This window comes from Convolutriloba macropyga, chromosome 14 (genome assembly GCF_964194025.1).
Source record: "Convolutriloba macropyga chromosome 14, txConMacr16.3, whole genome shotgun sequence".
NCBI lineage: Eukaryota > Metazoa > Xenacoelomorpha > Acoela > Convolutidae > Convolutriloba > Convolutriloba macropyga.
This window is the reverse complement of record NC_134481.1, coordinates 40,187,000-40,199,918: the sequence shown is the minus strand read 5'-3', so window position 1 is coordinate 40,199,918 and position 12,919 is coordinate 40,187,000. Positions and strand designations below refer to the sequence as shown.

Sequence of the window (12,919 nt, the reverse complement as noted above, 5' to 3'; positions counted from 1 at the left end):
GAATTCAAACAGTTCTGGTTAGTGACAACCAAATTGCACGGTTGGAACTTGACGACATCAAGACTGAACCTACTGACTCACAGTCTGAGAGCAGTAGGGATGACATAGACTTGGCATCACGCAACTCTACTGAAGAACCCTCAGTAGTTGAAGGGAAACAACCTTCAGTGGCCACGAAAACTTCAAGCAGAAATAAAAAACAACCAGAAAGATTTGGAGAAGCTATTCCTACAAACTTGCTTAAAAAAGGAGGGAGGATGTGATATATCGAGAAGTAGCGAACTTAGCAACTTATGTTAAAACTTCGATATATAAAGAAAACTTTCTTATCTGATGTTTGGTGAAGTGAAATTGAATAATGGCTTCTAATTTTAACCGAATCGTCGATTCAAATTTGTTCATACCACAAGTTTATCAATGTACATAAACCATAAATTTGTGAGATAGATTCGACCTTCCCACCACCAAACACGATCAGTAACCAACTCTCTGACCCTCACAGTGGATAGCAATGACATGTTCTCAGGTAGGGAGAACAATGTGTTAAGTGCAAAACACTGCACTAGTACTTGCCATATACGGCAAGGGGAAAAATTTGTTCACAACTAATGTGTAAATTAACACATATCAGTTTATCTATATCTAGACAGATCTGTAAATTTTCATACTGATACGGATTATAAATACCTGTGAAATTTTGTACATTTAGGCCATTTTGAATTCAATTATTAAAATAATAAAATTCTTGTTACTCGTGCTCGAGACCACGACAATAATTATATATCCCCATATTTTATTTACAAAAAATCGTTTGAACGAGACTTTTTGTTAAACTCGATACAAAAACAAAATAATATTCGGTATATACTCCAATGTTGTTCAATCTGAAAAAAATGACTTGCAACTCAAGTAAAAATTTCTTTTGTTTTATTCGAAGCTATTTTGGAATTACTGCAAAACTTGTAAGAAATCTGCTGAAAAAGTGCTGCAAGTTCTGTAACAAATGGAGTCAAAAATGCTCTGAAACTTTGCAAGAAAATTTTCTGAAGGTGGTTACAATGGTGCTGACTTTTTTGTTAGCAAAAGTTCCAAATTCCGCTGAGTTTTATAGACCCATGCGCTAAAATCTGGTCTGAAATCTTCTCAGAAGAATCCTGAAATTTATATAAGAAATGCGCGTAGAATGCGTTGAAAAAATGTAACAAATGCGCTGAAGACGTTTCTAAGTTTCAGCTATTTCTAAACACTTCATCGCATTTCAGCGCATTCGGCGCAATTCATATATAATTTCAGCTGATTTCGTACAAAATAGTGCGCTATAACAGTGATGAAGACTTATTGTGCGCATAGAATATACATATAAGCTATCATACGGTTTCTTTAGAATCTTTAGTTGGAGATTATTGCGTCCCGAATGACTATTTAGCATTTAGATACTAATTTGAAGAGCGTTTATTCGAAGATTGAATTATCAACTGAGTTGAGAGAACGAAATTAAGAGGGATTAAAAATGATAATTAGTTCGGAAATAGCAATAAAGTGATCACAGGTTCATCATGCAGTACAACGTGAGTTTCATTAGTTTATTAGTAAATGATAACTAATTTTGAGTACATCGGATGAGAGCTGTTTCAATAATAGTTTATGGCTGTCCATTTTCCCCGGCCTTGCAATTGTTAGTCGTAGGCTTCAATTTGGACAACCAGGAAAAATGACATTATTAGGATAATGATATGGACCTGAGGCAGGTTCCCATCTTTGTAATTGTAATTATAGTTATTGTTGTTGTTCCTGTTGTTGTTGTTGTTGTTGTTGTTGTTCTTTGGTGGGGCTGGTGTGGTTATTTCGCTGGGTAATAACACAGGTCTGATGATATCCTGTTTTGTGATAGTGTTAAAGATCCCAAATTTGATATCACAGCAGCGCGAGACTGCCAGATTTTGCCCATAATCCGGGGTCCAGTCATTCAACTCTGAGCACAGTGTCGAACCACGAACATCCGGGTCTTTCCCAATAGCCATATAGGAGAAACAGAATTGGGTGGTTTTGAACCACTCTGGAACTTTTCTAATGTCTGCTTTTATCTTCCAGGACACTCGGCATGAATCAGAACGCTGCGATAACCTGGTTAGGTCAAAGTCCAGATACTGATTGAACCCAGTGCACAGTTCCTCATTGTCCCAGCAGCCATCGCCTATTTTTCGCAAGCAAAACTGCAATTCTGTCGACCAACGGTCGTGCTCAAAGTTGGAAAAGAGTCCAATTTCCAATTTGCAGTTTTGATTCTGAATATTGTCTGTAAATGAGGGTATGTACCTGTTTGGAAAAGCAGAATAGGGGCAAAATTCGTCGGGTCCTTTAGGGGAGCATGTTTGTCCTGAGGCCCTGTTGAAGGATTCGAAACAAAGTTTTGTATTTTCCCACCAGCTGGGAATTATGAAATGATGCTGGATTTCATCCTCCAATAAATGCATTTTTGTCAAATTTGGAGTTTGATTGTCAAGTTCAGTTCGGAGTGCTTCGTGTAAGTTGTACACGAACGTTATGTCTTTTCGACTTTGAGCATATTCGTTTATTTTCCGCTCTAGCAAAAGTTTTAGCTCAAATAGAGAATTTTTAGCGAGGTATACTTCGAGCGCTGTACTCATCGCTTGCTGTTTAGCAGGATCTGGAATCTTTTCCCAGATTGGTGTCAACTGACCTGCCAGAATTGAGGGGTTGGCGCCGATGCTCGACGACCAGGAGTTGAATTGGGAGTCTTCGAGATAGTAGAGGTTCCCACCTGTGTATACGGTTCGTTGTGATGTCTGAAGGACATACTGATTGTCAACAGAAGCGGCCGGGCCGTTATTTTGTCTACCAAGGTCGACCAATTGTTGACCATAGAACAACGCGCTTGATTGAGAAGCTATGTCATCGTCACTGTGAGACAGGTAATATCCTTTTTGGGTTCCGTAAGTGGTTCGAATGCTGCCCCCAAAACGAACTTTTTTCCAAATATGGGTTCCAAACCTTAAGAAAAACAACTCATAGTCGTCGTAGTTTTTTAGAGGATCTGCCGGTAGTCCGTTAATTATGTCCAAGGCTAGCTGACCTAGTGGGGCGTCGTTAGCAAGTGTGGCATCTGTCGTTGTGTACAGCACACCTACTTCCGATACCCGTTCCTCTTTCTCAGAAATCGAATCAGTCATTCGTTCGTAACTCTCGGCTGTCGAGAACATACCCCTTTTGTACTCGGACACCCCGACGTTGGAACCCAGGGTCTGTTGGACGTCTCCGCGGGTTTTCATCAACGCGTAACTTGAGTATTCAGTGCCGCTTCGAATGCTGTAAATTACCGATATCTGGTCGGGTGCTGGTACGTCTGTACAGTATACGGGTCGGTCCATAATTTTCCCTGAGAGCAGTTCCATTCAAGTACCGGCTGCACAAACCCGTTCCAGCGCGTTTGGTCGTTGCTTCGGAGTTCGAGGTTTGCGATGTCTACTCCTTGTGACATCTGGTAGATTCCTGGCGGGACGTTTTTGCATTTCTCAGCATAGGAGCCTTTAAATAGGCTAAAAAGGAGCCAAACTTTCATAATAGCAGGTATCGCCATTATTTTTTTTGAAGTTTATCAAAGTTTATTAATTATTTATTTTTTTGTTTATTTTTTAAACCTGTTAATCCATAAATTGTCAATGAAATGGTTCTATTTTTGCCCAAATGGGCAATTTGAGTGATTCGGCAAAAGCGGACGTCAAATTTGCCGATCTTTTAAGAAAGTAAACCAGCAGAATTTTCTTAATTTCAAATTTTTATTAGATTACAGATTATATCAACTTATGCTGAGTTTAACTTATTTTCAAACTGTACAACTCTTCAAAACTTCTCAAAATTGTTATTCAACATTCATTGCTTTGATTTTTCGGACCTGATCAAAAACCGACTATATAATTTGACAATTATACCTCAAATGGTATTCAAAAACCGCATAAAGTTGTCCTTGAGCAAATTTTCGTCTATCTGATTAAAATAAAACATTGTGCTCTAGCAGTTGCGGAAGTTTGGGTGTGTTATTGTAAAAAAAAAACAGAACAAACGCCAGAATTTTGAGAGTAGATATTTGAACATTTTTTTTTATCAGATTGAGGCGTGTGTAAATGTCTTTTCGAACCGGAGTGGTTGGTTGAGCAAAGTTTTAACAACTTACAATTATTTTGAGCTAATATAAGCAGTTTGTGCGCACATCTCTCCAATTTTCTCGATAGTTTGCTCTTGAAAGTTTGAAATTCATGTATTTTAACAAGATGACAGACGATAGTTGAGAAAGTTAATAAAAGTTTTGTTACTTTTCGGCAATAAGTTCCCTGAATCTCAAATACTCGAAACTTTTTGCTCCTTCAATCTGATAAAGTTTGCATATGAAAATTTAAAGATAAGATATAGGCGGCCTAAGTGAGAAATGAAACCTCTTCTTGGAATTTAGGCTCAAATAAAATATTTTTCCATAAAATTGAAGAATAGAAATAATAAAATTAATAATTAATAATAATAAAAATTCTGCTATTTGTGAAGGAAAAAATTTGAACGAAAATCGCACTAATCACATTTACAGCAAGTAACAAATAAATTTATGCTGAAAATCTATGTAATCTTTCGCTGCTCCAAAAATATCTAGTTATTTAATTATAAAGCACCCACCCCCAGGTTGTTTGTTGGCAAATAACTTTCGGATCCCTCCAGGCGCACGTGTTTGCTTTTACATAGTTACGCGCAGTATAACAATACATATTTTGTAATTGAGAGACGTTAAAATTCGGGAGACAAAAACAGGTTTAGGAGAAACTTATTTAGAATCAAGCGTGCGGTTGTGTAAACATTAAAATTGGATTAAAAAGTATAGCGGGCCAAGTATAGTAAAACTTAAAACTAAAAAAATTGAACTCAATCCAAATTTTGAAAAGTTTTTTATTTTCATTGGGTGTTTATTAAAAAACAAAATGAATGAAAAATACCAGTGCTTAATGCCAAATGCCACCTACATTTTTTAAGTATGCCTAATGTAAAATTTTGAAAAAAAGTTTTCCGAGTAAAACAACACAACATCACCATCAGAATTCAATGAAAAAGTAAATGTCAACAAACGTACGTGCGCGTACTGAATATTGAACAAAGTTTGACCCAACGGAAATTTTTTTTCGAACTGATTCATTTCTAAAACATAACAACAATCTATCCAATGACTTCTTGCGTAGCTATACTCCGAATGAAATGACAAGAACCAAGAAACCATTTATTTACCTAGATATAAAACGTTTACTAGGTAAATGGGTGACTAGGAAGCTGTCTAAAGTTATATTAGCTGACCTTGATTCTATACCGCCAAGTTGACTCTTCCCATCATGTAAAATTGGCCTTACTATTCATATTAGACTGTGTATAACTGAATCTTCATCTAGTAAGTCAACAGGTATTGTTTTTCGGAACTAAAGATGTTATTTCGAATCGGGTTTTATAAAAAATGGTAGCAGACCTGATAAAAAAATTATGGGCAATTGCGATGCTCAGTTACAGTCACCTGAGATTATAAGATTGTCATATGAGTTTTGTTAGTAACTATTCACGCGTCAATTATGTGGCGAACAACATGGTTGCGGATTGGTCCATCTATAAAAACGGAATTTCAAGCCTATTGAGACGGTCTATTCTGATGTTGAGAATAAGAAAACTTTTTTGACATAGAAAAAAAAGCGTTTGATACACTAAATTTCATAACCAGTTTTCTAACTTCTTGGCTATTCCTTGGAAATGATTTTTAAATTTGGATCGGCACCAAAAAGTAACTGTATTTAGCGTTGTATCAAATTATTCAAATGAAGGAAGCATTGAACTACTGGGATCAATAAGGACATGTTTGTGCTGTTTTATCCTCTTCTGTCTTTAAAAATAATTTTACCTGGATTTTTAAGAACATTTATTACTTGTCGACGTGGATACAAAAATGTTTGATTCTGAAAAACCGCAGTCTCTGGAGCAGAGCCATTAATTGAATCACCAAAACTGGCTCAAATTTACCTCAAAAATAAATTTATTGCTGATAAATTTTTCTGATGTTAACAATAGCATTATAATTTGGACTAGGCAAATTTGTCCGAAAATTTTCCTCACAAAAAAATTTTCAAGAATTTATTATCAAATTTTAGCTTTGAAAACGACTCTCATCAGGATTAAATTTTCCGACTTTGAAATAAACATCCAGAATTCCAGAAGTCAACACAATGAAATCAAGCGGCGTAACAATTTCGTCAAACTTGTACTGAGTTACTTCTTTGAGCACAAAGATCTAATACCAAAAAAGTGTAATCAAGGTTTTGCCTCCAAATTTTACTTTCTAAAAAACTAATGTCAAGAGCGATCAAATGTGAGATTTACAATATTTTTTCTTCATTGTAATATTCTGATTCAAAAATTTGTATCCCAATAGTTTGAGATAGTTTTGCTTAGAAAAGTCCAACAATGATGTAATTATTGTGTCTGTGGTTTTTGACATTTTACATATTTGAATTTTGGAATACAAAAAGTCTAAATAACTAATGTCGGGTCTTTTCCGTTTGCGCCCCCCCACGAATAAGTACGTTATGCTCCCCCAGTTACGAAACACGTCATCATTACAAGTTAAATCCTTATAAAAAAAATATTGCACGTGCTTCGGGGGGGGGGGGGGATACAAACTGAAAAGATCCCTAATGCCGGTTACCAGTTGATTATAAACTGGTTCTCTCTTATTCCATTGTTTTCAACAGCGGGGTTGAACTCAAATGACCTCGGGAAAATTAGCATTAGTGATTGTAAGACATTATAAAGTGTTATTCTACAGTTCGTGCTAACGAGACAATGAATTTTTTTCCTATTAAACATCCAAGTAAACGACAGTTAGAAAGTGTTTTTTTCGGCACAAAAATGATAGGAGCTCATCTTTATATCTCATTGTGTTCCCTAGAAGGGTTGCAATAAAATAATTTTCCCAATAAGGAGAAAGAGAAAATGTTGGAAACCAACCCAGGTTTAGGTGCGCGACCCTAGACTGCTCTGATTAGACCATTTGAGTCACACACTGGTGGAGCGGTGCGACCCAAAATACATGGTCTGGGATACGTTTGGGTCGCACGGTTGCGCACGGTTGTCTGGACAATGGTCGCACTACGGTCTGATCAGAGGGCAAAAAACTGGGAAATGGTCTGGACAATGATCGCTGTACAGTCTGATCAGAGGGCAAAGTTGCACTTTAGTCTGATCATAGGTCGCACGAAAGTCTGGACAATGGTAGCACTACGGACTGATCAGAGACCAAAGTCTGAACATAAGTTGCCCAAAATCTGACCACAGAGCATTAACTGACAATAGTTGTTTGACTGCAGTTTTTTATCACTGTTTTTGATGGCTCAAAAGAAAAGTTGCAGGCACTTCAATATTACTTTTCTGTTAATATTTTTATCAATTAGTTTTGTCCTAACTTTAACAAGATATACTAAATTTTTAGATTTTAAGTTGAGAAGTACATCGGTTTTGAATATATATATATATATATATATATATATATATATATAATATATATATATATATATATATATATATATATATATATATATATATATATATATATATATATATATATATATATATATATATATATATATTATATATATATATATATATATAGAATAATTTAGACAAATAACAACGAATTATAACATGTATTCAGAATGGTCTGATCAGAGGGAGTGTTGGTCGCACTAAAGTCCCACAAAATTTTGGGTCGCAGCAGAGTTGCACGAAACATTTGTGCCGCACGATAGTCTGATCAGAGGTCTTTTGGGTCGCACAATTTCTTGAGTCGCACTACGGTCTGATCAGAGGGCTTTGGGTCGCACGATGTTCTGATAAGAGGGCAAAGTCTGGGAAATGGTCTGATCAGAGCGGCGGTCTAGGGTCGCGCACTAAAAACTGGGAAGCTTTGGTTCGTTTTATCTTTCTAATGTTTAATATTATCATGTCATTTTTCTATTAAAAGCCTACGGATTATTAGTTATTTTAGTATTTTTTATAACCATTGTATTTTATCTATTATGTAGACATTTTGAATGATAAATTTTGCAATCCTGGCGTTGTTTTGATTCCGAAGGAAGTTCTCCCTTCTTTACCCAATCACTTAAAATGGGAGGGGTGGTTGAGCAACTATTTGCTCATCGCACACTTTTTGACAAATTTTCAAAGTTGCTTTAGTTGAACTTAAAACAGCCTCTTATTATCAATGTTGAGTCATAAGTTTGTTTTGTGTACAAATAACTATACTCTATTCCATTTTTTGTGTTTTGCACTTTTAGAGAAGTTATTCAAGTTTTACAAGTTGTCATCATCCACCTAATGTGACCGTTTTTTGTATTTCATTATCTTTGTAATGTTTGTTTACTTTTTCGATTATTTTATTTCATTGCCATAATGAGAAAATGTGGCTCAACTGTTCAGCCTGGCTTTTTTCATAATCATGTGCAAAAATTGAAAAAAATCTTATATCTACAATAGAGCCTGTGAGTCATCTAATTCTGCTATCTAGCGTTAGAATTGATATGTTTTTCCCTAAATTGTGTTCACTGCAAAACTGGAACAATTTTTTCTATATCTTTCAGTTTTCAGCCATTCCACTTTTTGTAAATTTATAAATTTGTTTCACTTATTTCACTTCAAGCGAAAAGGATTCTTTACGTTTTTTTTCATTTCTGTTTTACTTTTACAAAAAAAATAAATATTTATTTTGCAAACTAGCACAATTATCTCTGCGATGATTGCTCAAAAAAAGATTAATCTGTTGTGTTGTTCGCAAAACATTTTAAAAATAATTTTCATGGTAAAATACAGAGGACGATCAGAAACAAAAAATGGATGCGATTGGACGATATTGGTACCAAAAAGGGATTTTTTTATTTACGTTATCTTGGCAATTTTTTAAAGACATGAGTTTCCCATTCCCAAAATCTCATCAAGTCTTCCAAAAAACTCATTAAGCTATATTAACTAACCTTTACATTAACTTTTCACTACATTAAACTATATTAAGCAACCTTTAAAATTCCAATGTCTTCAACCGCGGACTGTGTGAAAAAACTCTCCTGTGACTCTAGCAGCAAATATAGAGCTCTTAAACCTAAAATCTGCCACAGTTGGTTTGTCCAAACCGAATGTCCAAAATTGTAACGAGAAGCACTCATCATTTTTTTCATTTCTCATTACACTTTTTATTGTTAATCCTTTGCTATTATAATTTCAAATTTACATCAAAGCAACAAACTAAATTTGTTTCTTTTTGATTGGTATGTGTTAAGATTTTAACAACCGTTCAGAAAAACTTAGAGATAAAATTGTTTTATATTTTTTGTTCGCCGCTTCAATAGGTGAAAAGACTTGGCAATCGATTAAAGCAACATTCTTTGAACAGAAATAATTCTGAAGTAGATTTTATTGAAATTTGCAAAATATATTCAATTAAATTTTATAATTATTTTTCGGTAAAGCAGCTCATTTTTGTTTCCATAATTAATCACACTCTCTGTATTTTTACTAATTTGTGGTCAGATCGTACGAAGTCTGCAGTCTTTTTTGTAATCTGTTTTCAGAAACTCAAAAGACATCAAAAAATATTTGTGCCTCTGACTTTTGATTGAATTTCGAACAACCATCTCATAGGGTAATTTTCAGGGTTACGTGCAACAGACAAACACTTATGTCATCTTCATTCATCTTTATATCTCTTTGTATTATTGTATTCCCTAGAAAGATTGCGTTAAAAAAATTCTCCAAATATTGAGATAATAAGATGTTGGAAACCTAGTTTTGGTTGGTTTTATCTTTTTTAATGTTTATTGTCATATCATTTTTCTATTAAAAAGCCACCGGAATATCAGGTATTTTTAGTATTGTTTTAACCATTGTACTTTAATTATTATGTATAAAGTTTGAATGATCAATTTTTAAATCTTGGTCGTGTTTTGATTCGAACCGAAATTCTCCCTTCTCTGCCCAACCACTTAAATTGGGGGACGGGTGATTGGACAATCATTTGGTCATCACACATTATTAGACAATTTTGCTAAATTACTTTCTTTAGTTGAAGTGAAAACAGTTTGTTATGATCAATGTTGAGTCTTGAAATTGTTTCGTAAAGAATTAGCTACTCCATTCTAATTTTTGTGTGTTTTGTGGTTTTACATATTTTATTCAAGTTTAAATAGTTGTCATCATTCACGGAATGTGATCATTTTCTGAAATTTATTATATTTCTAATGTTTGTTTACCTTTTCAAATAATTATTTCTTCAAGTTTAAATAGCTGTCACCAATCACGGAATGTGATCATTCTCTGTATTTCATTATTTTACTAATGTTTGTTTACCTTTTCAAATAATTATTTCTTTATTATGATGTACGGCCTAGCTATCTGTTTTATTATATTATGCTATGCTGTTTTATTTTTAAAAATCTTTTATTTACAATAGATTGTCTGAGCCATGTAATTATCTTTTTCAGCGTTATGATTCATATTTTTCCTCATTTGTGTTTTCTGCAAAACTGTAACACTTGTTTTTTTTTCCATTTTTTTTGTTTTCAGCCATTAAACGTTTCATCAGTTTCCAATTTGTGTCAGTTCGTTCACTCCAAACGAAAAGGATTCATTACAACTTTTTCATTCATATTTTATTTTCATAAAAATGAATATTTATTTTACAACAACCACAAATATCTCTGCAATCAATGTTCAAAAAATATTTACGCACCTTGTTGGTCGCAATTGCGTCAAAACAGTTTAAAAATAATTGTCATTGTAAATTACAAAGGACAATCAAAAACAAAAAAATGGATGCGATTGAATGCTATTGGTTCCAATAAGGGAATTTTTTTAATTTGTGCTATCTTGGCAAATTTTTTAAAAATTGTGTTTCCTATTCCCAAAATCTCATCAAGTCTTCCGAAATACTCATCAACTACATTAAGCAACCTTTAAAATTCTAATGTTTTCAATCGCCAAAATTCTGTAGAAACTGTCCTGTGAAATCTTTCTTGGAACTTTAGCAACAAAGATAGAGCTCTTAACCTAAAATCTGCCACGGTTGGTTGTCAAAACTGAAAGTTCGCTCATAGTTTTTTTTCATTTTTTATTACAGTTATTTTTAATAATACTTTTCTATTATAAGTTTAAATTTACATCAAAGCAACAGACTAAATTGCTTTCTTTGATTGGTGTGTGTTAAGATTTTAACAACTGTTCAGAAAAACGTAGGGATATTTCGTCAAAACTGAATAAAAATATTTTGTCTTTTTGCGTTCTCCGCCTGTAATGGCTGATGTGATTTGCCTATCGATTGAAGCAAGTTTTTTAAAGCAAAACTGTTTTCTGAAGTGAATTTTGTTGATGTTTAAAAATTATATAATTAAATGAGTTTGTATTTAAAATAGCATCTTTTTGTGTACATTATTAAATACTATTTTCTCTGTACTTGATTGACTTTATTGTTAGATCGTATAAATTCTGCAGTGATCTTTACTCTAATCTATTTTCCAAACCTCAAAGCACAGTTAGAAATGTTTGTGCCTTTGACTTTTAATTGAACTTCTCAAAGCAAATATTGTTTTTCATTTTTACTACTTAGATTTCAGTCGCACTAAAAACATTTAACTGGTAGCAAAAGTTAATATCCACAATCTGATGCTGTAATTTGTTATGAGAGTAACGTGCAACAGACAAAGTTTATGATTTTGAGAGCAGTGCATTCCGAATTTGGATAGAAATGTTAGATTTGTACGCATTTTAAGATTATTTTTACTGTACCTCTTTCGGTTGTGATGTTCCAATGATTTTAATGATATCAATCATTTGAGTGATTTTGAATATTTAGGTAACCCCTGTTGTTCCTGCTTCTCGTTCCCTTCTCCTTCAGATTATGAATTAAAAATTTTAATTATTGAAAACCTGTACGTTTTTTTTCTGTTGAGCAGAGAATTTGTAGGTTTGCTGCTATAGATAGAATGCCAATGACTTTGAAACTATTTAATTTGATGGCAAATTTGCCTATTTATTTTGTTTACCTCGCCTGTTTATTTATTCGTGTTGCTTGAGCCAATTTTCGTTTTGTTTGAAAATTGCTTTTGGATTCCAATTTTCTGTGGTTTATTTTATATCAGATGTTTATCAAAGTTTTAGTCCTTTACATAGTATTAAAATGTCCCGACTCTCATTAAAGCACAAATTGAATTAAATTTTCATTTAATGAGCATAGAACGGTTTTCACAAACGGTGAGAACCGATAATACTACCTGAGGACCCCTGTTTTCAGAGAAAATCTCTAAAAAATTCACTACTCTTCACTTCTATTCTTTGTTATAGAGTCACCTGGTGATGTGATAAACAAGAATTTAAATATTGTTTTATTGCATACTTTTGCTTGTTGTATTATTAATCTTTCAAAATTTTTAAATCCTTTTCGCCAATAGTTTAGCATAGAAACCAGTTTATTTCAGCTCCAACGCTTTAAACTGCTTGTTTGAGCAACTCCTTGAGAGGCCGAATTTGCTTACAAGGATAAAAATTTATAGCTATTTTCAGGTCCAGTATTTTTTTTTCGGTTTCATGGCCAAAACAACTCAAAGTTGTTACATTTATCATCTTGTTGTAAACGTTTCAAAATACTTTGTGTTCGAAATTTAATATACTTAAATAGACTAAATTTGCGTCTATGTCATGTTCTCTTTAATTGCCCTGTTTTGTAAGAATTTTGGTCAAAATTTACCCCTTTTTTCAAGATGGACGAATTATGAGCAATATTTTGTTATGCTCATATCATTTTGTACAACGTGAAAATGTGAATCGAATTGCTAGTTTTTCCGAC

The 12,919-nt window shown here is 33.6% G+C and overlaps 1 protein-coding gene across 1 annotated transcript; it reads right to left on the bottom strand.

The window, feature by feature from the left end:
- Nucleotides 1-1,675: 1,675 nt before the first annotated feature.
- LOC142353054 (perivitellin-2 67 kDa subunit-like) lies at nt 1,676-3,638 on the bottom strand. Its single transcript, XM_075405249.1, has one exon. It carries the CDS (start codon nt 3,411-3,413, stop codon nt 1,677-1,679), a length of 1,737 nt encoding a protein of 578 aa, XP_075261364.1. The 5' UTR covers nt 3,414-3,638; the 3' UTR covers nt 1,676.
- Between the last annotated feature and the right edge of the window lie 9,281 nt (nt 3,639-12,919).

Coding starts and splice junctions, on each gene's coding strand:
- LOC142353054 (XM_075405249.1), bottom strand. CDS start 3,413: ATGGAACTGCTCTCAGGGAAAATTATGGACCGACCCGTATACTGTACA.